Source organism: Globicephala melas, chromosome 2 (assembly GCF_963455315.2).
Source record: "Globicephala melas chromosome 2, mGloMel1.2, whole genome shotgun sequence".
NCBI lineage: Eukaryota > Metazoa > Chordata > Mammalia > Artiodactyla > Delphinidae > Globicephala > Globicephala melas.
Window position 1 is genome coordinate 103,499,223 of NC_083315.2, and position 24,157 is coordinate 103,523,379.

Here is a 24,157-nt window from a genome sequence, read left to right on the forward strand (position 1 = left end):
GGCTTAGTTTCCTACAGCTTTGGGCCTGGGGCATGGACTGGCAGAGGGGAAGGAGATAGGAACACCGGTGTTGCAGGGATCTGTGGGTAACAGGGCCCCCCTTCTCTGGAAGAGGCTGGCCTCAAGACATGCTTTTCTTAAGAATTCCTCTCTCCAGGACCTCCTCACCCTTTCCTACCTCCAGGCCTTTGCTCTCCCTATGTCCTTTGAATTGAGAGCTATGTACCTGTCTCCTGGGCCCTTGCCTAAGGTCTTTCTGCCTCTCTGAGTCTCACCTCCTTCAGGAGGCAGCCTTTTGATGCTCCAAACCACTGGTCTCTCTTCCTCCTCATTAATATTCCCAGTGTTAGATGGATTTTAAGCTCCTTGAAGGATGGCCCACGCCCTAAACATCCAGGATGGAACTGGTCTGTAAATCCGGCACAGGAAACATTTGTTTAAAGAATTAACAAATACAACTTTTTGAACACCTATCGTGGGTCACATGTTGGTGTTTCAAAGTTGCGTAAGACAAAGTTCCTGTCCTCAAGGGGCTTACCATCTAGTGGGATAATTTAAGAGGCACTTACAATGTACTATCTTGTTTAATCCTCATAGCAACCCTTGAAGGAAGCTGGAGGTTAAGAGATTTGCCCAAAGCCAGGCCAGGGCTAGTCAAAGGCAGGCCCTGGCACTGAGGTGGAAGGCCTAGTCTCCTACAGCCCCCTCCCAGGGGGGCCTAGAGACTCACTCCTCACTTCCAAGGGTCGCCCGCAAAGATTGGAAGGAGTTGGGAAGCTGGCCACGGTGTGCATCCCTAGAGAGCTCCAGCTCCAGGATCCAGTTATATCCCAGCTGTCACTCGTTAACTTTGTAACCTTGGGCAAGTTACTGAGTCTCTGAGTGTCAGTTTCGTCATCTGTAAAAGAAGAATACTGTCGTGGGCATCCATTGTGTTTACCTGCACAACTCCAGTCCTACTTCTGCCAGCAGCACTCAGGTACTGCTTTCCCCTCCCCAGTTGTCAGTAATAGGGGTGGGGTGGGGTGGTGTGATACACAAGCTAGCCAGTCACTTGCTCTCTTGCCTTTTGTGGCTCCTGGCCTTTTATGACTAGTTCTGCTTTTCCTTCTACTCTGTGAGCTCTGCACCACAACCTGCCCCACCAGATCCCTTTAATAAATTGCCTTTGTGTTTAAGTTCATTAGAGTCAGTCAGTTATTATTGCTTGCAAAAACAAGAAGCTTTAATTGATCCAAACACCTACCTTGCAATGTTGTAAGGCTTAAATGATTAAACGAAGTTTGTAAAGTGCCTAGCCCAGTCCTAGCAGCATAGCAAGCAGTGAGTAAGGGGTGGTGGTAGTTGTCTGTAAGTTAACATGGTGGGGGAGTGAGAAGAGGGGGCAGGTGCAGGGAGAGGGAGGGAGATTTTTACTGGTTTGGGTTCCACTGAGAGAAACCTTCCCCCAAGAGACAGTGAGAAGGACAACAGAAGGGAGGGAAGTCCAGGCTATGGTATGCTCATTTATTCAAAATGTCTTTATTGAAACAGAATGATAGAGCAAGAAAGAATGAGGTCTGGGAGGATGTCTTTGGGCATAGGATGGAGCCCAGACCTGGTGGATACAGTGTGGAGCTCCCTCCCTGTCCCCTGACTCTTGCCAAGGAAGTGAACACAAAGCAGCAAGGAGGAGATGGGGTTGAGGGCAGCCCTCTGAGCTCTCCATGGTGACTGGCGTGAGATGCCTCTGAGGCTTCAGGGTAGCCCTGCCTTCCTCATTCAGTCCTCCCGCTCTCCTTGCCAGGGCCTTGTGCCACCTTTCTGTATGGGCCAGCCTCCTGCCAGGGTGCTCGAAGGTCGCTCAGAGGGCAGGATTGGGGGTGGCAAGCAGTGGAACGTGGTCACAGCGGTTAGGGGGTGGCTGCCGCAGCAGGGAGGGCCGGCGGCACAGCTCCCCATCCCGGAGCACCTCGGGCAGGAGCTTGCGTTTGGTTTCCGGCAGAAGCATGATGCTGAGGATGCAGAGGAGAGCACAGGCTGCCAGCACCACGTGCTGCAGGAAAGCTCCGTGGCCCATGTGGAGGCGCTGGGCTGGGCCACTCAGCCCGCCAAGTGCCCCCAGTGCCATGATCAGGCCCAGGCCTCGGCCCCTGGGAGAGACGGACAAGGCACTGAGCCTGTAGCTGTGGGCCTCACCCCAGCTCTTCTCCAGCAGCCTCCCCTTTTTCATCCCTCAGGCCCTGTCCTCAGCTGGAGACTCCCCTGGCAGCACCCCTGCTCTCACCGGACAGTGGTAGGGATGACTTCAGCAGCAAGGAGCGTGCTGAGGATGCCAGCAGCTTGGGAGGAGAAGAGGCCAAGGACGGAGAAGGTGGTGATGGCAGCCTCGTTCAGATCTGGAGGAGCAAGAGATGGAGCGTGTGAACAGAGGTGGGGAGGTCATGCTTGGCCTAGTCCCTGCCATCATCCCCTCTGATCCCTAGCCGGGCGGGTCTGGGCATTCACTCATCGGTTGAGAGAACAGACAGGACTGTGCGGCCAGGGGGAGAATTGTGGAAGATCTGGGCAGGGTCTGGTCTGGTTTTGGGAGGCCTGTGCCAGAAGCAGTGGCTGAGCCCGTCTGAGGCACCTCTGCTGGGGTTCCTTTGCTGAGCCCACACCGTGGGGAAGGGAGGATGCTCACAATCCCACAGGCCCAGCAGGACCAGGGACGCAATGCCAGTGAGGGTCATCGAGAGAAGCAGGATGCCCCGGCGGCCAAATCGGTCCACGGTGACCCCCAGGAAGACGCAGGCCAGGGCAGCTGTGCCGCTGGCCAGCAAGGAGCACAGGTAGAAGTCCGATGGGCTCCCTCCTCCTCCCACAGGCTGGTAGCAGTGACGAATGGCGTGGGCAATAAAGCTGTGAGACAGGGTGGGGAGGCGAAGAAAGGTGTCTGAATCTCCATCTGCAGCCTTTCACAGCCCTGGCTGGCCTCTGTAGGGGTCCTCAGGCTTTCCCCACCCGGCCAGCCCCCATCCCAGCTACTGGCCTGGCCCTTGGCTCAGACACCCAGGCTCACTTGGTGAATCCCAGGATAAGTAGATTTTTCCAGATGTTGCGGTAGTTGAGGAGGGAAGCGAAGGAAAAGGAGGATGTTGCAGGGAGAGGGCAGGTGTTCTCCAGGTCTTGGGAGACAGAGAGGAGCTGTCTGTTAGAAGGAACAGCTGAGAACCCAGGGTCCTCCCACATGGGTGGTAGGGACCCTGGGAGAAGGTGGTACAGCTACAACAGAGGGCACCATCATGTGTGCACACTGAGGTATCACCTGTAGGGACCCCTGTCTCTTACCCTGCAGGGCCTCCTGGGCCTCCTCTCCCAGCATCTGCCCGTGGGGCCGGTTCCGCTCAGCCAGTATCCTCAGCACAGACTGGGCCTCCTCAATCTGTCGCTTCACTATCAGCCACCGTGCAGACTCCAGAAACAGACCAGGCCAGCTGGGGGTGGGGTGGGGGGTACACTGTGAGGCCTCCTGAATCCTGACCCAGGGATGGAAAACTCCCACCTCTGAGGGGCTGGGGCTGGAGCAGGCCTGGACAAGGGGCAATGGAGAAGAGGAGGGGTCTCCAGGCTAGAGCTAGGCTGGAGGTAGAGATGGGAACGGCCAGACAACAGGTGGAGGGTGATACTGACCCATAAAACAGGAAGAGGATGCAGGGAGCGGTGATCATTCGCTGCAGAAATCGCCAGTCCTTAGAGACAAGGGCCAGGCCCAGGAACAGGAAGTGCCCCCCTACCCCCACCAACTCCCCTGCCAGGGCCACCCGAAGCCTCTGGGTTGGGTCGCACAGCTCCAGGCCTGGAGATACAGCAGGGACAGGGAAGAGAGGCCAGGGAGGAAGAAGGCGAGGGAGAGAAGAGGGGAGAGGGAGGGAGGAGGACAGAGAGCAAGGTCAGCCCCTGAGTGGAGGCTGCAGCCATCGCCTCCCACAGGCCAACCGCTAAGGCAAAGAGTGGAGAGTTGTTCAGTTCTCTCTCCTCTCCCACTCAAACCTGGGAGGGCTCGAGGGTCGGAGTCCCTGGTGGGTTTTCAGCATTCCCAAATTATGGGCCCTTTCACACCAGACCTCTTATTTGACTTTCACATTAACCCTTGTTCAAGGTCATACAGCTACTCAGGATTTCATTTTTAAAATAAGGCTCATTCCCTGACAGCAGTAAGTCCAGAGCAAGGAAAGCCTTAAAGATCATGGGAAGAGAGGGGTGTGGAGAGAAGGAAGACCCCTGGATCCTTCAAAGGCCTGGGCAGAAAGACAGCTGAGATTCCGGACAGCTGAAATCTGGGGCTGAAGAAGGGACTGAGGGGATCTTAGGGAGCAGTAGGAATGGCCTGGGGATACAGACAGGCAGGCATGAGTCCCTAGGGAAGGAGCTCTGGGGGGATGCCACTCACGCATCAGGTAGACACCAAGGTCAACGCCGGCAAGCAGAAAGCCCAGGAGGAATCGGAGTGCCATGACACCTGTGGAGGAGCCTGCAGCAGCCCCTCCCACTCCACAGGGGCCCACCAGTCCCAAGGTCAGCAACACAATCCCACGACGGCCAAACCTGGAAAGTAGGGAGAGCCTCTGATCACCCAGACTCCCTGGGGGAGGAGTTGCTGGGTGGGGCCCAGCTGCCCACTTCAAAGCTGGAGGTATGAGGATGAGGCCCTGGAGTGAGGCTAGAGAAGATGGGAGAGGATGGGGACCATGGTTGGCTACTGGGCACTGGGGCGAGGCTATGGTTCTGTGGGGGTAGGACCATTGACTCTTGGGATGGGGCTACTGGTCAGAGATGAGGGCATTTCTTCATGGAAGTGAGACCAACCATCAGAATGGATGGGATATTGCTTAGGGGACTTGGAACCATTGGTCCTTGGGCAGAGAGCTATTGGTCAGTGGGGATGGAGCTTGTCTTACTCAGACTGGTCAGAGGAGATGGGGTCATTGATATATGGGGTTGGAGCTATTGATCTATGGAGGTAGGCCATTGGCCACTTGTCCATGGGGATAATATTGGTCAGTGAAAGTGGAGCTCTTGATCTTAGGGGACTGAGTAATTGATTTTGGGGGATGAGGCCATTTTTCCGTGGGGTTGGGGCATGGGTCTACTAATCCATAGGGGTGGTCAGTGGGGATGGGGCCACTGACCAGAAGATGGAGCCATTGATCCATGGGAATGGAGCTCTTAATCTATGGGATAGTACCATCGATCAGCAGGGATGATCACTAATCTTTGAAGATTTGACCGTTGATCTTTGAGGATGGAGCTATTGATTCATGGGATAGGGATCTCAGTCCATGTGGATGCGACAGTTGGCCAGTAGGGATGAATCTATTAATCCATAGGAATAATCAGTAAGGATGGGGTCACAGACCAGAGGAGATGAGACAATTGGTCAATGATGATGGTCACTGACTATAAGTCAGTGAGGACAGGGCTACTGAGTTGGGCTATTGACTTTGGGGGATAAGACCACTGATCTTTGGGGATGTAGACTGGGGTCAATGGTCATTGGGAAGGGGGCACCGATAGCCTGAGGGTGAAGCTACTGACCCAGTAGGGTGGAGCCATTTTTCCATGGGGCTAAGCTTATTGGCTAAGGTTACTGAATTTAGGAGACTGAATTATTGGTCTTTGAGGATGAGGTTATTATTCCACAGGAATGATGCTACTGGTCTGTGGGTCTGAGGCCACTGATGCATAAGGAGGGGCTATTGACCTATGGGTTTAGGATCATTTGCCCACAGGGGTGTGTGACTATTGGGCAGTGAGGATAGGCATTGATTTTAGGGAACTGGATTATTCAATGTTGGGTTGCCTTTGATCCATGGGAGTTGAACTATAAATCCATTTGGATGAGACTGTAGACCAGTGGAGATGAGTTTAATAATCCACAGGGATGGTCAGTGGAGATGGTGTCGAGGATCAGAGGAGATGGGAGTTTTGACCCCTGGGAAGAGCTATTGGTTGGTGGGGATGGGTTGTTGATCTTTGAGATGAGGCCACTGATTCCTGGAAATGGGGCTTTTGATCTGAGAGGACCTGAGAGCACTGAAGATCCATGAGGATGGGGCTGTTAGTCTTGGGGGAGGGGTGCTATTGTGGTCACTGATCCATGGGGGTTGAACTATTGACCCCCATGAGGGTAGTCATTTGTTTATAGAGTTGAGCTATTTATTGGTCAGTGTGAATGGAGCTGTTGATATTTAGAAATTAACATAATGAGCTTTAGGAATGAGGCCTTTGAGATGGAGTTAACAGTCCAGGTGGATAGGGCTGTTAGCAAGGATGAGTCTATCAATCCATGATGATGGTGAGGGAGGTGCTTGGTGGTGATAGGGATGATAGAGGAGAAGTTAGGACTTTCGATCTGTGGATATAGGGGTTTTGGTCAGTAGGGATGGGGCTATTGTCTTTTGAGATGAGGCCATTGATCCATAGATCTAGGGATTGGCAAGGAAGGAAGAGTTATTCCCTGTGTGGAAGAGGTATGGAAGGAGTATCTCTTGATGGGGAGTGAAGCTGAGACAGGGGTGGGGCTGCATATCATTGAACAGAAGAAATCCAGAGAACACTGCAGAGTCCACCAAGTCCCCTTCAGCCTCTTGCCAAGGCAAGCTGCCTGGGCCAGCCTCCCTAGCACCCCCTCCTCTCTACTTGCCCAGCCCTCACCTGTCTGCCGGGTAGCCCAGGAACAGGTAGCCAGAGGCAAAGCCCAAGATGAAGAGGATCTGCTCCAGGATCACCTGCCAGCCCAGGTCACACACCAGATCCCACTAGAGACGTGAGAGGGAAGGAGTGGGTGTGAGGCCCCTCGCTGGTCGCTCTCGGCCCGCCCCCAAACCCGCGGCCCACCAGGCTGCCTCACCTGGCCGATGGCGTTGGTGGTGAGCACGGGGAGGCCGTTATAGTCCCAGTCCTTGAGGCAGTGGTTGAAGTCCGGCGGGGCGAAGCCGCTGCACGAGGGGTCCGTACTGGTGGCGATGCGGCTGGCGGCGCTGGCTGCTAGGGCGGCGCTGGCGACGCTGACGCCGCTGGCGTTGGGGGGCTGCTCCCAGCCAGAGGCGTTGGGGGCGAAGGCCCCGTAGTGGCAATGCAGCGGGGGCGCCAGCGTGAAGATGGGGTCCGAGGCCATGCCCAGCGCCACAAAGAGCACGGGCAGGCAGCAGAGGCCGAGCTGCAGCTGCTGGCCGCCGCCCAGCGCCCCCACCTGGGCGAGCAGCGCCTCGAAGCTGAGGGGGCCGGGGGGCACGGCCAGCGACAGGCTGCTGCCCATCCCGTCGCCACCCGCGTCGCCCTCCCCATCCCGCTCGCGTTCGCGCTCCCGCTCACCCTGCAGCTGCTCCGTGGGCACCGCATCTCCGAGGGTCCCGACCTGCTGTGTGTGGGGGTGAGGTAAGGGGTGTGTGAGGTGGTGGCAGGAGAAGAGTGAAGCGGAGAAAACCGCAGAGTAAGGGAAGAGGCCGGGACCAGCGGGAGGAAGGCGGGCGGCGGAGGAGGGGGCGCAGGAGGAAAAGGCCGGGCGCTTGGCGGGGGTGCTGGGAGATGATGGCGTAGCCCCCAGGGCGCGGGCACTTACTCCATTGGGGCTGGGGGTGATCTCTACAGTGCTGTCGATTTTGCTGCCGCCCCCGCCATTGGGCTCGGGGGTCCCGGTGGCCACCCGGGGAGCCAGCTTGCCGACCGCAGGGGCCCAGGCGGCCCGCACCGAAAGGATGCACAGCCCTCTGGCCCAGTGGCGCGCCCGGTGCCCGGACACAGAAGCCGGAGAGACCCTGCTCTGAAGCCGCGGGCGCCTCCTTCGTCTCTGCGATCTCTGCGCTGCTTTCCCCTCCCCTTCCTCCAGACTCTCCTCCCCTTCCCACGTCAGCAGAACCTTCGGTCCAGACTCTTCGTCAGAGAGAGGAAGGGGGGCCAGGGCCCAGCGGAGGGAGAGGATGGGGCTCTGTCTCCGTTCCCTGGGTCTGCGGACCATTGCGGTATAAAGAGGGAAAAAAAAAAAAGACCCTGAAGGATAGTAGATCCCAGGCAGATGCCAGCAATTCCTCCTTTGCTTCCAGTTCTTCCTTCTCATCTACCCATCCATCCACCTACCCACCCATCCATCCATCCATCCACTCATTCATCAGTAAAATTTATTAAGTGTCTGCTATGTTCTGGCCTTGTGCTGGGCTTTGGGGATAACAGGATGGACAAGACCGACCTTGGAGTAGCTTACTGAGACAGAAGGGTATACTGGAAATGATGACACGGGGCATGCACATGGTGGACTGGGCTGGGCACTGTACTCAGCCTTGGCCTTAGTCCTCTACAAGACCACTTGTCTGGTTTCACCACCACCTCCCTGGCTGAGTCTCCATCATTTCTCAACAGCATTTGGCACTGTTGGCCACCCCTTCCTCTAACCACTTTTTTCCTTGGCTGCTAAGTCCCACACTCTCCTGGTTTTCTTTCTCTTGCTCCTCTTTTCTCTACTGCAGGCTTCTCCTCCTCCTCCTTGCCATCATTCAGTGTCTGCGATCTTCAGAGGCTTGGTTCTAGGTCCTCCTCTCATCTCACACTGTTCTTTCCACCTCGGGATCTCACCTGTGCCCATGGCTTTGATCACCCCCGGTATAAACAATACGAGCCAATACAAACCTGATCCCCAGATCTACATTTCCAGTTCCCACCTCTCTTCTGAGCCCCAGACCCATGAAGCCACCTCTTATTTGACCTCTTACCTTGGATGACTCACAGGGATCTCAAACTCAATACATCCAAGACCAAACTCATGTTTCCCCCCAACCCCCCACCACCCTGGCTGTCTTCTAGTGCTTCTTTCCTCACTGAATGGCACCCTCATCATCCAATTGTGGCCAGATGCTCAGTTGACAGCCCTTGGAGTGCCCTCTTCCTTACCCCCATGTCAGATCCTTTACAAAATCCTGTCCGTTTTACTTCCTATATAGTTCTCAGATATTCTGCTTCTCTCCAACTCTACCACCACTAGTCAAGCTACCTGTTGTACAGACTGCTTTAGCCTCGATTCTTAACCAGTGTTCTGCATCTGCTTTGTTTCCATCCCTTTTCCCCATCTGTTGTTCATAGTGCAGACAGTGATCTTTTCAAAATGCAGATCTGGGACTTCCCTGGTGGCACAGTGGTTAAGAATTTGCCTTGCCTCCCAATGCAGGGGACATGGGTTCAATCCCTGGTCCAGGAAGATCCCACATGCCGGAGCAACTAAGCCCGTGTGCCACAACTACTGAGCCCCCGTGCCACAACTACTGAAGCCTGTGCGCCTAGAGCCCGTGCTCCGCAACAAGAGAAGCCACTGCAAGGAGAAGCCTGCACACCACAAAGAAGAGTACCCCCCGCTCGCTGCAACTAGAGAAAGCCTGCGCACAGCAACAAAGACCCCACGTAGCCAAAAAAAAAAGTGTATCTGTTCATGTCCCTTTCCTACTTAACAGCCTTCAATGTCTTCTCACTGTCAAGGTAAATACTAATTTTCTAGATATCTCAAACGTGACCCTGTGCTCTCTGCAGCTCCACCTCACATCTCTCCCCAAACTCTCTGCGCTCCAGTCACACTGACGTTCTTTCAGGTTTTCCAGTGCCACGGGTCCCTTGCATTAAGCTGGTCTTTACACCTAGAAGGCTTCTCCTCCCCCTACTCAGAGTGTGATTTACAGACTACCAGCAGCTGTGTAACCTGGGAGCTTGTTAGAAATGCAGAATCGCAGCCCTTTGAGTCATAATCTGCATTTTAACCAGATCCCTAGGTGTATGTACATTAAAGTTTGAGATACACTTCTCTAAGAGACTTGATATCTAATAGGTACTTTATTCTCTAATTCCAGGTAAGGGCTGAAAAGGCATGTCCTATCAGTCTCAGCCGGGAAATCCATTCCCTCTTGTCTCCACTGAACCACACTCATAATTTGCCTCCTCTGTTCAGAAATTTTCTAAATATGGGAAACTATTCTAATGCAATAAGCAGCCTCACACCACTTTCCCTCCCCCAACTCATTTGAGCATCTCTTCGGGATTTACTTTTGGTGCTGTCACAGCCAACATTCCTTGGGGGTTTGTTTGTGTCCTTGTGTCTGTCCTGGAATTATCATCCCTTTAACTTTCTGTGGTGCTGGGCTGTTTACATGCATTGTCTTGTTAGGGCCTCACAATAAGCCTGCGAGACCATTATGTTCATCTTCATATTAAAGATGAAACCAGGACTTGGAGGGACTGATAGGATTTACCTGCAGACATATAGGTACATGGAAACTTGCACAGAGACCTCTGACTCTAATTCCAGGCCGATCTCTTGAAATTCTTTCTGGAAGGTGATGGAGGATGGCCCCTGTTACAAGTCTTCAACACCTGGGGTAAATTTTGGTGGCCTCAGAATCTGAAAATGAGTTTCCTTTTGAGAGTGAAATGAGAACAAAGAACCCAAAATGGAGGAGGCAAATGCATGGGGAAAGGGGCCAAGGGACTAAGAGTGTGATTGAATTTTGGGGTGCCTCCAACCCAGTCACTGTGGCAGAGTAGCATCTTGGGAAAGCAGAACTGAAGCAATGGATCTGTGGCTTGGACTACTTCCCTTGTGGTAAATGGCTGGAGTGATCCCCTATCTAAGCCATGGCCCATTAATTTCACCAAAGCCCCGTGGACTATGGACTTCCAACGCATTAAATTCACTGGCCCCTCAGCTCCTCTAAAAGATGGTGTGTCCAGAAGGACAGTCAGGAAGCCTGGAGAGGGGAGTTTAAGGGGCTAGACCTTCTTGGGTTAACTGAAGGGAGAGGGCGCCCAGGCCAGCAGCGCTCTCCAGTTGGCCAGAGTTGAGGACAGCTGGGGTGACCTCTCCAGCACGGCACCATGAAGGCTCTCTTGTGGCCACCCTCTCCACATGTGCACCTCTCTAATGACATCACTTGACATTGGTCTTGGAGGAGACGCCTTGGTCACAAATCAGGGCCTGCCTTCCTGCTATGCCGCGTCGCAGACTCTTCTTGGTTCTCTCATCCTCCGAGTCTCAGCACAGATACCACCTCACCTCCCCAACAGTTCTGTCTAAAGTCTCCAATGGCCTCTCTCCTCACCTAGTTGGTCTGGCATATCACCCTGTTTATTTCCATTACCAGCAACTGTCAACTTCGTGGCAGGTTTCTTTCTTTACTTACTTCTTTTAGCTGACTCGTTTATATCCAGCCCACCCCCATGATGTACCTTCAGAACAGCGCCTGGCACATCACATGGGAGCAGAGAACCTGCCAGATGAATAGTTGTTGAAGAAACAGCAAAATTTTCCCCAAAACCCTAAAGGCAGCCTGCCCACAGCCGTGCGTCTCATCGTTTTGGCCAAGGGTGCCAGGCCCACTCCCCAGGCTCCCAAGAAGCAGAGTCAGGGAACCAGACAGCCTGGTTTATTGAGATGCACCAGCGCTCAAGGCCCAGCTCTCCTGTCTCCTGTGGGGAGGAGCCCTCTGGCCTCTCCCAGGCCTTCCCATTCTGGGTGGCCAACGTCCTCCCCTCACTCTTAGCTAACAGTGAGGCACTGATGTTCTAGAGCCAAGACACAGGACAGGAAAGGGGCTCCGGGTGGCCCCTTCCCCCAGAATCTGAAAATGATTCAGGTTTCAGCTACCTGAACCTCTGTGGGGCCGAAATCCCAGAGGCAGGCAGCCACGCGGTGCCCAAGAACCTCTGCGTCAGGCTGAGGGAGGAGGAAGGTCCAGTTCCTCCTTGCCCTGGAGGGCCTGGCGCCTGCCCCTGACAAAGCAGGGAATAATATTAAATATAAATAATTTATACAAAATGGCTCGTACAAAAAGCTGCGGGGTAGGGAAGGAGGCGCCTCCGTGAGAGGCTGAGATGACTGGAAGAGGGGGGAAGGGGGAGAGATGCCTCCACCTCTCCTAGTCCCTAAAACAGAGCCCTCCAGCTGCCCAAGGCCTTGAGGGGGCTCTGGCAGGCAGGCGAGGGCAGAGCAGGGCCAAGGGGCTCAGCGGGCCAGGCTGGTGAGCAGGGTGGTAAATTGCAGGGCCCGCCCTGCCAGCTCCGCCACACGCTGCACCATCTCTTGGGCCGCAGGGCCGGATGGGTAGCCCAGGGCGGCCCCCTTGATGGCCAGCACCGTGGCCCGCAATGCCTGGCCCAGCGCTGTGCCTGCAGCTCCGACCTGTGCTCGCAGAGGGGTGGAGGCTGCCAGGCGGCCCAGGGTGTCCCCAACAAACACCAGGCGGTGAGCAGCCACCAGCACCTGCTTGCCGTGGGGCACGAAGAGGCGCGGGGGCTGGTTGGCCCGGGTGCTGGACATCAGGGCCGCCACGGCTGCCTGCAGTGTTGAGTAGTGGCCCTGGCACTGCCCGGCGTAGAAGTGCAGGAGCTGTAGATCTCCGGCGGGAAGAACCAGTGGCTCCCCTGGGGACGGGGCCTCCTGCGGGCGAGAAGAGTGGTCCGTGGGATTGCTCTCACTACTGCCGCTTTTGTTCTCATTTCCTTTCTCCTTCCCTCCCTTTGTTCCTCATTCCTTCCTTTCTCCCTGAGCTCAATTCCTTTAGATCGTACCTCTGCCCATCAGACAATTTAGATTCTCATAGCGAGTGGCAGGAAGGTACCCAGAATTGATGTCAGATAAATCTGGATACAAACAACCTCAAAAACAAGTCTCTGAACTTCATTGTTTCCTTGTCTCTAAAATGGGGAGCCTAGGACTGCACTGTCCAGTGTAAACGTAAGGCGAACCACCCATGTAATTTCAAATTTTCTAGTAGCCACATTAAGAAAATCCAAAGAAATTGGTCCATATTTTCTAACTCCATATATTAAAAATGTGGTAATTTGAACACTGTAATCAATACGAAAATTATTGAGATTGTTTTTCATACTAAGTCTGCAAAATCTGGTGTGCACTTTTCATTTACAGTACATTTCAGTTTGGACCGGTCACATTTGGAGGGATCGGTAGCCGCATGTGGCTGGTGGCTACCAGACTGGAGAGTGCAGCTCTCGTCTCTGCCTCCTAAGGCTGCAGTGGAGATTAGCTGATACGATGTACAGAAAGGGCTGAGAACAGAGAATTGCACACTGTAAGCACTATGTGAGTGCTAACTATGGCTGTGACGCACGCGATGTGCTGAGCACAGGGTGTGGCACTTGGTACAAACCTGACAAATGGTAGCTATCGTGATTAGGACCATTCTAGATCAGGTCGAGGAGACCATCTCACTTTCCCGAGGCCCAGAGAGATTAACTGGCGGCTTCTTAGTGGTGGAGCTGGGATTAGGAGCCGGGTCTCTTAGGAACCCAGGAATGCACAGTTGGAAGGGGCCTCGGAAGTCACCCGGCCCAGCAACTCTTCTGCTCCCCTGACTGCTCGCTTTTCTGACTCTTCTCCAACACATTCTTTCCTCTCTTTCCGAATCCCTGATATCCCTTTCTTTCTTTCTTTCTTTTTTTTTTTTTTTGCGGTACGCGGGCCTCTCACTGTTGTGGCCTCTCCGGTGGCAGAGCACAGGCTCCGGACACGCAGGCTCAGCGGCCATGGCTCACGGGCCCAGCCGCTCCGCGGCATGTGGGATCTTCCCGGACCGGGGCACGAACCCATGTCCCCTGCATCGGCAGGCGGACTCTCAACCACTGCGCCACCAGGGAAGTCCCCTGATATCTTTTCTAAGTTCCAGCTCCTTCCTGAATTCTAACTCCTCTCTACTCCAACTGTCCCGTTTCACTGAACTCTTACCCCCATCCTAAATCAATTTCCCTTGATGCTCGAGTTGAGAACAGCCCTTCTTCCAAGTTCCTGCTCCTCCCCCCCCTTCTCTAGCACCACCCCCATGGGGTTACCTGCTGCTCTGGTGGCCCCCTCTCCAGCAGTTCAGGATCCCCTGGGGAGGCCTTATCCCGGGGCCTGGCTCCCTGAGCTTTATCCATGCCCTGCAGGGGGGGAGAGGGTCTCAGTGCAGTGGTGGGGGAGCAGGCTGGGGTCTAGCCTCCATGGTCTTCCTGCACCTCCCCACTCCCACGTCCTCCCGAAGGTCTCTCCTGCCATCAGATCTGCAACCCCTTGACTCTAGGTCCGGGAGAGCTCTGGTGGCAGGTCAGAGGTCTCAGGGACCCTAGGCTGGGGTTAGGGGGAGGAATGTGGCACCGATACAAGTGATGTGGCCAAGTACTGGGGCCCAGGCCATAGGGTACAGGGCCATGGATGCGGAAGAAGGGAAGGGAGGAAGCCGGGGTCTGCATCTGGGGCCTCAGGCCTCCTTGCTGGCTCTCCTGGAGCCATTTCTGGTGGGGCTGGCTGGAGGCGAGCTCACCTTCAGGTGGACGTAGTCATACTCCTCGGCCATCGGGATGCCCTCGTACTCATTGTGGTGTCCTTCTTGATGGTCCTCCACCTCCCCGATCTCTGGATCCCCCTCGACCTTGGGGCCCCCGTAGCCTGGCAGGCGGGGTGGGGGTGGGGGCAGAGGCCGGTCCTGGATGCTGCCCTTCCGGCCTGGAGCAGGAGAGGGAGCCGGGGAAGGGCTGGGGGCCTCCGGGACAGGCAGGGCCGGCAGAGGGCGGCGGGACAGGCTCTCAGCTGAAGGCAAGCGGGGCCTGTGTGCGGGTGGGGGGCTTCTGGCCAGAAGCAGGGCCAGGGCGTCTAGGTCATTGGAAGCCGAGGCTGCCAGGGGCTCTGGAGAAGGGGGTGTCTCCGGCCCCAGCAGGGGGACGTCGTAGATGCCCTCGTCAGTGCCCCCGCTTTCCCCGTCTGCCAGCAGTTCCTCCGGTGCTTCGTACAGATTGAGCAGGGCGGATGCTCGTTTCAGGTTGGAGGGGGCAGCGTAGAGGGGGGGCCCTGGCTCTCGGCCCCCCTCCCAGTCCAGATCTGGCTCCAGGTCTGACTGTGGCTTCGGGGCCAGAGGCACGTCATAGGGAGCTTCATCTTCTCCAGGGGACTGGGGGACAACCCAGGCCAGAGGGCGGGAGAAGGAGGCCGGGGAGTCATAGGGGCCGTTGGAGGGAACTCGGAGGGCAGTGGGGGGTACGTCATAGACCTGGAGAGGAAGCAGTTGGTTACTCTCAGTCTCAGCAGTGGGCCCCCATTCTGCTAACCCCTACCCCCGAGAGCCGTCTGTTCCCTGCCCAACATACACACAAACCTCTAGCCCTCACCTCCAGGGCATCTCCAGGGGCAGCCTGTTGGGTCCCACTGCCTCTGGGGACCTTGTAGATGGGATCAGGGGAGGGCGGACAGGGTGCAGCCAGAGGTCCCGAGGTAGGACAGGGCCGAGCTGGAGGTGGTACCACATACACCTGGGGGATCAACACAGGCAGGTGGGTCAGGTGGTGTGGGGACCAGGGGATCAGATAATGTGTGCCCGGGAGGAGCTTAGACATCTTCCAACCCCCTCCCTGTACCAGTGGGGAAAGAGCCCAGAAAGGGTTGGCCAGCAGGATTAGTACAGCAGAGTCGGTGCAGAGCTGCCGTCTCAGGGCTCTCCCTCCTCCACGTGCAGGCACCGGCGGACGGGAATGTCCTGGCTTGGGGTTTTGGGGGGCTCCAGCTCTCACCTCCTGGTCCTCATTGCCGTGCTCTGGGGCCGGATGTGGTGAGCCAGGCTGGGCTGGCGGCACCTGGGAGAGGCCAGGCTTGGGCGCCGGGCCATTGGGAAGGAGCTTCACTCTGTTGGCAGGCACAATGCCCTGCTGGCCGTGCAGGGAGCAGAGGCACCAGCCGTCCAGCCCACCAGCGCCTTCCCTCTGCAGCACCCGTAGAACGTCCCCTCGGCGGAAGGACAGTTCCTGGGGGGACTCGGCGGTGTTGTCGTACAGTGCCCGGGCCAGCTGGGCCTGATGGGTGAGGTGGGAGTAGGGAGAGGGGTCTTCACACACATGTCAGGTCATGCCACCCCCTGCTCAAAACATAGAGCTCCCCACTTCCCTCAAGCTAAAAATCTTACCTCCTGACTCAGCCCTGCCTGTCTCCAGCTTCATCCCTTGCATTCTCCCTCTCTATTCCTTGATCTAGACAAGCTCTTTCCCACCTCAGGGCCTTTGCAGTCCCTTTACCTGTCCCCTGACTATTCATTTGACTGGCCCTTTTTCATCCTTCAGTTCTTCTTAAATGTCTTCTTCTCACTCTTCTCCCCACCCCATTCTGTGTCTGTCTCCACCCATTGTTTCCTTCACAGTACTTAATACTATTTGTCTATTTACTTTAAAAAATCAATTTCTTCCCTTGTACTGTCAGCCCTGTGAGAAAAGGGATTTCTATATTCCTAGCCTCTGCAATAGGCCTAACCTGGAATCAGTCCTCCATGAACATATGTTGAATGAATTACATGAGGAAGTCCTGAAAAGGTCTCCCATAGGATCTCCTTTACCTTCCCTGTTTCCCAGTCAGCATCCCCTATAAGCAGGTTAGATTAAGCAGCTGCAGAGACCCCGTATTCTGAGAAGGAGTGGGAGAAGCCCAGCCCAGACACAGCCTCAACATAATAAGGAAGAAAACAGAAACCAAAGCAATTGTTTTGTTCTCAGTCTGAGCAAGTAAGGCTCTACCAGCAGAGGCTGAGGTTATCATGGAGAAAAGTGTATACACTTGTGTGTGTGTGTGTGTGTGTGTGTGTGTGTATGCAAGGGGGCTGGTGGACCAACCAAGAGCAAACATTTATCAGCCTGTTTCCAGTCCTGTCTGGTGGGGACATCTAAGCTTTTTCCTTTGAGAGCTACAGGCTCAGGTAAGCCACAGACATCAAGTGCAAATTATATAGCCAGACACTGAGCGAGTGTTTGCACCAATCATCTCATCTCATTTAATCCTCACAACAACCTGATGAGGGAGGAGCCATCATTATCCCCATTTGGAAAGGAAATTGGAACAGAGAGGTTGGTACTTTGCCCAACGACATACAGCTGGTGCAGCATGATTTGAACTCCAGGCTGTGGGATTCCAGAGCCTCTCACTCACTCCTCTGCTGCCTCTTCACAACCATAAGCATAAGGATCTACTTTTTGGGAGTTCCCTGGTGGCCTAGTGGTTAGGATTCCAGGCTTTCACTGCCGTGGCCCAGGTTCAATCCCTGGTCACAGAACTGAGATCCCACAAGCCATGCAGCGCACCCCTCCCCAAAAAAAGGATCCACTTTTTTCTTCTTATATAAGTACCAGTAGTTAAGTCAAGAGGGCCCATGACATATATCCGGACAAAACTATAATTCAGAAAGAAACACACACCCCTAAGTTCACAGCAGCACTATTCACGACAGCCAAGACATGGAAACAACATAAATGTCCGTTGACAGATGAATGGATAAAGAAGATGTGGTACATATATACAATGGAATATTACTCACCCATAAAAAAGAATGAAATAATGCCATTTACACCAACATGGATGCAACTAGAGATTATCATACTAAGTGAAGTAAGTCAGAAAGAGAAAGACAAACACCATATGATATCACTTATATGTGGAATCTTAAGTATGGTACAAATGAACCTATCTATGAAACAGAAACAGATTCATGGACATAGAGAACATACCGGTGGTTGCCAAGCGGGAGGGGACTGGGGGAGGGATGGAGTGGGAGGTTGGGGTTAGCAGATGTGAGCTATTATATATAGAAGGGATAAACAACAGGGTCCTACGGTATAGCACAGAGAATTATATTCAATATCCTATGATAAACCATAGTGGAAAAGAATATAAAAAAGGATGTACATATATACGTATAACTGAATCACTTTGCCGTACAGCAGTAACACAACATTGTAAATCAACTATGCTTCAATTAAAAAAAAAAAAAGGGACTTCCCTGGTGGCGCAGTAGTTAAGAATCCACCTGCCAATGCAGGGGACACGGGTGTGAGCCCTGGTCCACGAAGATCCCACATGACGCGGAGCAACTAAGCCCGTGGGCCACAACTACTTCGTGCTGCAACTACTGAAGCCCACACACCTAGAGCCCACGCTCCGCAACAAGAGAAGCCACTGTAATAAGAAGCCCGCTTACCACAACCAAAAGTAGTCCCCGCTCGCCACAACTAGAGAAAGCCTGTGCGCAGCAACGAAGACCCAAGACGGCCAAAAATAAAACAGAATTAAATAGGGCTTCCCTGGTGGCACAGTGGTTGAGAGTCTGCCTGCCGATGCAGGGGACACGGGTTTGTGCCCCGGTCCGGGAAGATCCCACATGCCGCGGAGCGGCTGGGCCCGTGAGCCATGGCCACTGAGCCTGCGCGTCCAGAGCCTGTGTTCCGCAACGGGAGAGGCCACAACAGTGAGAGGACCACGTACCGCAAAAAAAACAAAACAAAACAGAATTAAATAATAAAAATTAAAAAATAAAATAAAAAGATAACAACAATAAAAAGACTTAAAAAACAAAACAAAAAGAGGACCCATGGCTCAAACATGACTCAAGTTCATAGGAAGTCTTCATGATGCCCAAGTTCCCTTTGCTAGTCTCTCTTCACCGGGCTCTGGTTCCACCAAGTTATTTGGTAGAATCAAGCTTAAGCCACTCACAATGTCAAAATATATTCCGCTTCAGCTATGTTTCCTAAGTGACCCGAGCCTGCTGGCAGGATCCCAGGCAGTGGTAGAAAGCAGGTAGTTAGGCATTACTGAACAGGTAATCCACGTGGGCTGACTAACTCAGTGAAACATCTCAAGCTCAAGATCTCTGGCAGGCTGCATTTGGCCACCAGGCCCTGGGGGAAGGGTGTCTGGCTCAGCCAGCATGAGTGCATGTTCCTCGTGGCCAGTGTTTCCCTCAGGTGGAGAGGTTGTCCAGCCCTTTATGGCTGTGGGTGATTTTAACAATAAGCTGACTTCTCTTGCCTGATTCCAAATGATCAAACCCTCTTCTGATTATATTTTGGCTTCTAAAGGAGGTTGTCCCACAAAAAGCCAATACGCTAGCCAGATGACACAAATTCCTGGTTAGCCTGGCCTTTTTCTTTCTAACTGTAAATTAGAAATTGGCGTTTTGGATCTAGCCAGGGGGTTAAAAAGCACGGTTTCTGAGGCAGACCGACCTGAGTTTGAGTCCTGGCTCTGCCCCTTTCGAGCTGGGTGACTTTGGGCAATTTGTTTAACCTCTCCAAGCTTCCGTTTCCTCCTTTATAGAATTCCATATCCATAGCTGAATATCCACTTTCAGATAATAACAGTACCAGCCTCACAGGGTTGTTGTGAGGACTGGGTGAGATAATGCATGAAAGAACCAGGACAAACCCAGACAAAGCTCAGGGCCAGCTTAGGGCCAGTAAACACTCAGTAAATATTAGCTGTTTTTAGGATCCTGTGAGTTTCATAAGCATAAATACCAACACCCCTCGCTCCCCCAGGCAAAAGAAAGATCTACCTCCTGGGACTACGAAGTTGACCAGCTGACCAGCTGGCTCCTGAGAAGGCATCTTTATGTCACAGTACCCCACTATGTTCAGGACCTCCCCCTCTTCTGGCTCCGAACTAGGGTCTGCTCACCATCATACAGATTGAGGAGCTAAGAGGAATTTGGTCTGAGAAGGAACGAAAATCTAACTCATCCTCGGGGGGTGTGGGAGGATGTCAGAAGCCATGCTTCTCTTCCCAGCCTCACAATCCTCCTTCGCAGGATGCCCATTCAGAGGGAGCCAGAAAGCAGGTGGCAGCCTCGCTTTCCCTGGGAATCCTAAGGCCTAGGGAAGGCTGGAAAGGGGACAGAGTTGCTTAGATTCAGACTACAAGCAGTAGAGGACAGAAAGCAGGGGCGGGGCTGTGAAGAGTTCCTCCCTGTGTCAGGTTTGAATTCTGTCCAATGGGACCAAACCTCTGGGCCTTGCAATTGCGGGAACCCAGGCCAGAGTCCCTGATAGACTGATTGATGATGGGTGTGGCCACCCCAGCTCTACCCCCTCCTCAGGGGCCCAGCTGACTTGTGAGGGAGTGGCTGTCTTAAAGGGGGGTGGCCGTGGGCTACACGCTCACTGGGAGGCCTCCTCCCACTGGCCCATCATGCCAGCTGTCTCCTCCCTTTGTCCCCAGTCCTAGGAAAGTGGCCAGAGGCTGGCTGACATCACCTCCCCTCCTCCCTCTATTTTCTCTTGCTCCCTGCCCGATCTCCCTCTTTTACTTTATTTCCCACCTTTCTGCCGTCCCTCCTCTAGAGAAGGGCCCCCTTGGGCCCTTTGCCCTCTCCTATTTCCTTGAAGCCACCTCCGTTCTTTCAGCCCCCTCCCAACCTTTTACTAGACTCCCAATCACAAGCCCCTGCCAACCTCCAGTGGCCATCTGTTCCCGCCCATAAAGGAGCAGATAGGACTCAGGCTTGCCCCCTCCCCTCCTTCCAGGAGCAGCCTCTGGAAAGAAAAAGGGGAGAATGGGGAGCAGGAGGAGAGAAGGGGGAGGCCAGATCCAGTAGGAGCTAGGGATGAGGAGTGAGAGGGGGAAAGGGAAACAAAAGTGCCAGAAGGGGGACACAGTCTCCCAAAGAAGCAAGGGACCAAGGAGCGAGACAAAGAGAAGGCAGAAATAAAAGTGACAGCAGTGCAGGACAGGCTGTGGACGTCTCTGCCCGGCAGCCTCCTCTCTCTGGTGGACTCACCGACGTGGCTATGGCCATGGCCTTGGCCTTCCGCGCGGCCAGCTCCAGGCCAGGCTCGGTTTCGCTGACTTCAGCAGCGGCTGCCCCGCACCATGGAGGCGGCCCCCTGCTGCGGCGCCTGAGTCGTGGCCTCCGCAGAGGTTGGAGGAGGAGAAAGAAAACCCACGAAACTCCCCAAATGGGAGGCAGCTTGGCCGGGCAGGAGGAGGAGCGGGGCGGGCCGGGGCGTCGCTGCGGGACCTCATCCAAGGGCGCGCGCTCTGCCCCGTCCCCGCGGCCTCCCGGGGGCTGCCGGGTGGACCAGGCCCCCGGAGCTGCCTGTCCTAGGCCGAGGGGGCACCCCGGATCCGCACGGGCCCAAAGCTTCCTTCCAGTGCCAGGGCGGGCGAGGAGGCGGGAGCTGGGGCTGCGCTCGACGCCTCTCCGGGCCGCTCAGGACGGCCCCGAGGGCAGGGAGAAGCCGCCGGGGCGGTCGGGCTGGACGAGCGAGTTTAGGGGCCAAGCCTCCCCACCCGGCTGCCGCGCCGGAGAGCGGTGCTCCCGAGGCTGAGGGGCGTCGGGGGCTCTGCGGCAGCCCCGCTGCGAGGGAGGGGTGGGGGGGCAGTGAAAACTGAGACGTTCGTCCCTCTTCAAACTCGCCCGACTTGGCGAACCGAGGCCAGGCTGGCGCCGAATGTCTCGGAGAGCGCGGCGGCTGGGCTGGGCGGCCCGAGTGCCTTCTGCCCAGACTCTCGCAGCCCCGGCGAGGAAGCGGGTTCCCAAACACGCACACTAGCTCGCAGCGCGCCTGGGGGTCTGGGGGCGCCGCGACGACGCCTCGCTACCCGCACGCGGGCCCGGCTCGAAGGGGCGGGACGGCGTTCCCCACACGCCCCCCTCCAGCCCTCGACGTCGGCGCTCCCGCTCCCACCCTCGGCCCCCGGCCCTCGGCGCTGGTCCCGCCGCCCCGCTTACACGCACCCTTGGCGGGCCCTCTCCGCGCGCCCCAGGGCTCGGGGCAGCCCGGGTGTCTCTGGCAACCGAGAGAAAGGCCACAAAGCAAAAGAAGGAGCAAAGAGAAGGCGAAGGAGGAGCAGAGGCCAGGGTCCTGCGGACTCGCCTGGAGGTGGGGCTGGGGGGGGGGGACACTGAGAGCGCTGGGAAGGCTCCGGGGGTCGCGCGCGGCCTTCAGGCTCACCCCCCGCTCGCGGCTCCCCTCCCCTCCCCTTCCCGGGCTCCCGGCGCCCTTTCTGTGCAGCTCCTTTCTCCTCCCCTCGGGCCCTCTCCGCTCCGGCGCGGGGCTCAGTCCCGGGGATTAAGAGAAAGGAGGGAGGGGAAAAGGGAGGGGAAGGGAAGGGGCGGAGGAGAAAGAAGGACGATCCCTCCAAAGGCGGGTGTTGAGTTTCAGCTCAGGACCCTCGGGCCAAATTGCACGCCCCCTCCCGGCTCCTCTTCCCCGTCGGCTGCAGCCCGGCGTCGCGGCGAACCTCCAGGTGGTCTGGTTCGCTCCCTCCCGGGAGCTTTCCTCTCCCCGTCACGCCCCCGATCTCCCCCGCCGGCCCCGCGCCTCTCTGCATCCCTTTCATTAGCCCCACATCTGTCTTTCCCTTGGGAGGGAGCACGCTCCTTCCGCCTTTCTGGGGTCCTCCGCGGAGCCTGTCTACTCCCTTGGCAGGGCCTCCGCAGGGGTCTGGGGCTGGACACGGATTCTAGCCCTGGCGAGAAAACGTGATGCCTGAGCATCTGGTCCCGGAGCCGCGGGCGGGCCGGTTGTGCCGCCTCTTAACGCTTCTCTGCCAGTCTACACCTGTCCCCTGCCCTCACTCGGGCTCGCTCCTGAGGAGCAAAAGTGGGGACTTCGGGCACAAAAGGGCAGGACTCTTTCAGAGGAGCTGGGATTGCCCCCAAGCTTCGGCTGGAAGGACGCGGCTCGTGTCCCCCACACCTCTCCTGCCCTGTTACTGCTCCTTCGCGTGCGCTGCCTCCCTCCAGTTGCCCGCCCCCTCCCCGCCCACCCCGCGTTCTTCCTTTGGGAAAGAACACATCGAGGCCTCTCAGAGGCTCCAGAGAAGCCTTCCTTCTTCCGTTTTTGAGGTTCCTGGAATTTAAAAAGTTAGATGCCAAACTGGATTGAAAAACTGTAGCATGTTTTCAATATTTACATTTAACACTTCAAACACATAGACAATGGCTCTATGTATGTATAGCGTCATTTGGAGATAACATCAGAAGTCTAATTTAAGGCCCTTTGTGAACCTGAGGCCGGGGATACAGAGAGGCTCCCCTCTCCCCTCCCATCCCCCTCCACCTTCGCATTCCACAGGCCCACTCTTCCAGGCATTTGTCAGCAGGGGAGGGGGAAGCACCTGACCCAGCTCCTTCCTCTCCCTGTTGCTTGGGCACCTGTGAACAAACTCAGACTCCTTTAGGATGGGAGAAGAACTTTAACATTTCCAGATGCATCTCAAGGGAGAGCTCCCCCATTCCAGTTCCAGCCTGGTCCAACTTCTCCCAGACCCCAGCCCTGGGTGGGGGGGGCCTGGCTGCCTGGAACACAGATATTCAGCTTCTGGGGAGTGACTTGGTATATGATCTCTGCCCAGGGGACTGCCAAGGCAAATTGGGGCTCAAGATGGAGGTGGGCAGGAAACCCTGTTCCAAAGATGAGTGCCCTGATTGGCACAGGGGAAACAGATGGAGGCCGGAAAAGACTAAGCAGGAAGGAAGTGCTGGGACCCGGCAAAATGGTGGTTTGGGAGGAGGGCAGTGAGGCTCACTGCCCTCATTGTAGCTGAGCGCCTAGCTAGTGCCTGGAGCTAGGTGAGGGGGTTAGAGTGCACACCTGCAGGAACACAAGTCTGTGCTTCTGGAGTGCCCAGGCAGGAAATGGAGCCGGTCAGGCTCGGGAGTGAATCCTGGTTTGTCAGCTCTGTGACCTTGGTCAAGTTCTGGAACATCTCTGAAGTTCAGCTCCTCATCTGGAACAGTTGCTTTGGTGAGGAGTAAATGTATGTAAAGTGTGTAGCACAATGGCCTTTCCTCTTCACCTTGGCTCCCCACAACTCCCCCTGCACCCCCAGCTGGTACCTTCATGAAAGTTCAAAGTGCTTCTTTGTTGAGGGCAGGAGGAGCCTTCTTCCTGTCCTTATGCCTCATCTCTGCCCTCTCCTTCGCAAACTGAGGTTTCAGGTGATTCTAACTTGGTCAGGGAGAGTTCTGGGCTCCAGGTTAGGTTGGAGAAAACCCAGGCTGGGTGGTAGGCTGAGACCCTGAGTGGGCGGCAGCCTCAGGCAGGGGGGCCCTCAGCTTCGGGGCTTGCGTTTGCCACTACTCAGGGGGTAGAAAGGCAGGAACCCCTCCATCAGGCTTTCTGGGTCCCAGTCTTCTCTCCCACTCTTGTCCTTTCCCAGCAGGGCCAATCGGCTGATGTCCTCCTCATCCCACCCCGTGACCTGTTCTACTCAGAACTTCTCGGGTGCTCATGGATTCTTCCAGTTCTCCTCTCTTTGGACCCCACCGCATCCAGATTGGCTGCATTCTAATCCTGGCTCCAACACTAGCCAACTCCAACCTTGGCAAGCTATGTGACCTCTGGGAGCCTCTGG

The 24,157-nt window shown here is 55.5% G+C and overlaps 1 protein-coding gene across 4 annotated transcripts; it reads right to left on the reverse strand.

Moving 5' to 3' along the window:
* Positions 1–1,492: 1,492 nt before the first annotated feature.
* On the reverse strand, positions 1,493–20,716 carry SLC22A17 (solute carrier family 22 member 17). Of its 4 annotated transcripts, none has more exons than XM_060294601.1 (17): positions 20,574–20,716; positions 15,553–15,831; positions 15,154–15,294; positions 14,313–15,035; positions 13,843–13,932; positions 12,257–12,433; positions 10,251–10,327; positions 7,586–7,970; positions 6,875–7,381; positions 6,679–6,782; positions 4,415–4,569; positions 3,655–3,820; positions 3,313–3,458; positions 3,044–3,149; positions 2,612–2,883; positions 2,267–2,378; positions 1,493–2,132 (listed from the first exon to the last, which is right to left on the reverse strand). In XM_060294601.1, exons 1-17 carry the CDS (start codon positions 20,589–20,591, stop codon positions 1,844–1,846), a joined length of 3,747 nt encoding a protein of 1,248 aa, XP_060150584.1. In that variant the 5' UTR covers positions 20,592–20,716; the 3' UTR covers positions 1,493–1,843. The 4 variants fall into 4 exon arrangements, with proteins under 4 accessions (XP_060150584.1, XP_030710419.1, XP_060150585.1 ...); XM_030854559.2 differs by having other exon boundaries at positions 6,875–7,384; positions 20,574–20,713; XM_060294602.1 differs by having other exon boundaries at positions 2,666–2,883; positions 6,875–7,384; positions 20,574–20,710.
* Positions 20,717–24,157: the final 3,441 nt, after the last annotated feature.

Bases quoted from the DNA above. Each gene is read 5' to 3' on its own strand.
- SLC22A17 (XM_030854559.2), bottom strand. The intron at 10,328-12,256 runs GTGCTGGTGGCT...ATCACCTTCCAG, and splicing joins TCGTGCCCCACGGCAAGCAG to AAAGAATTTCAAGAGATCGG. The intron at 7,971-10,250 runs GTAAATCCTATC...AATGGTCCGCAG, and splicing joins ATGTACCTATATGTCTGCAG to ACCCAGGGAACGGAGACAGA.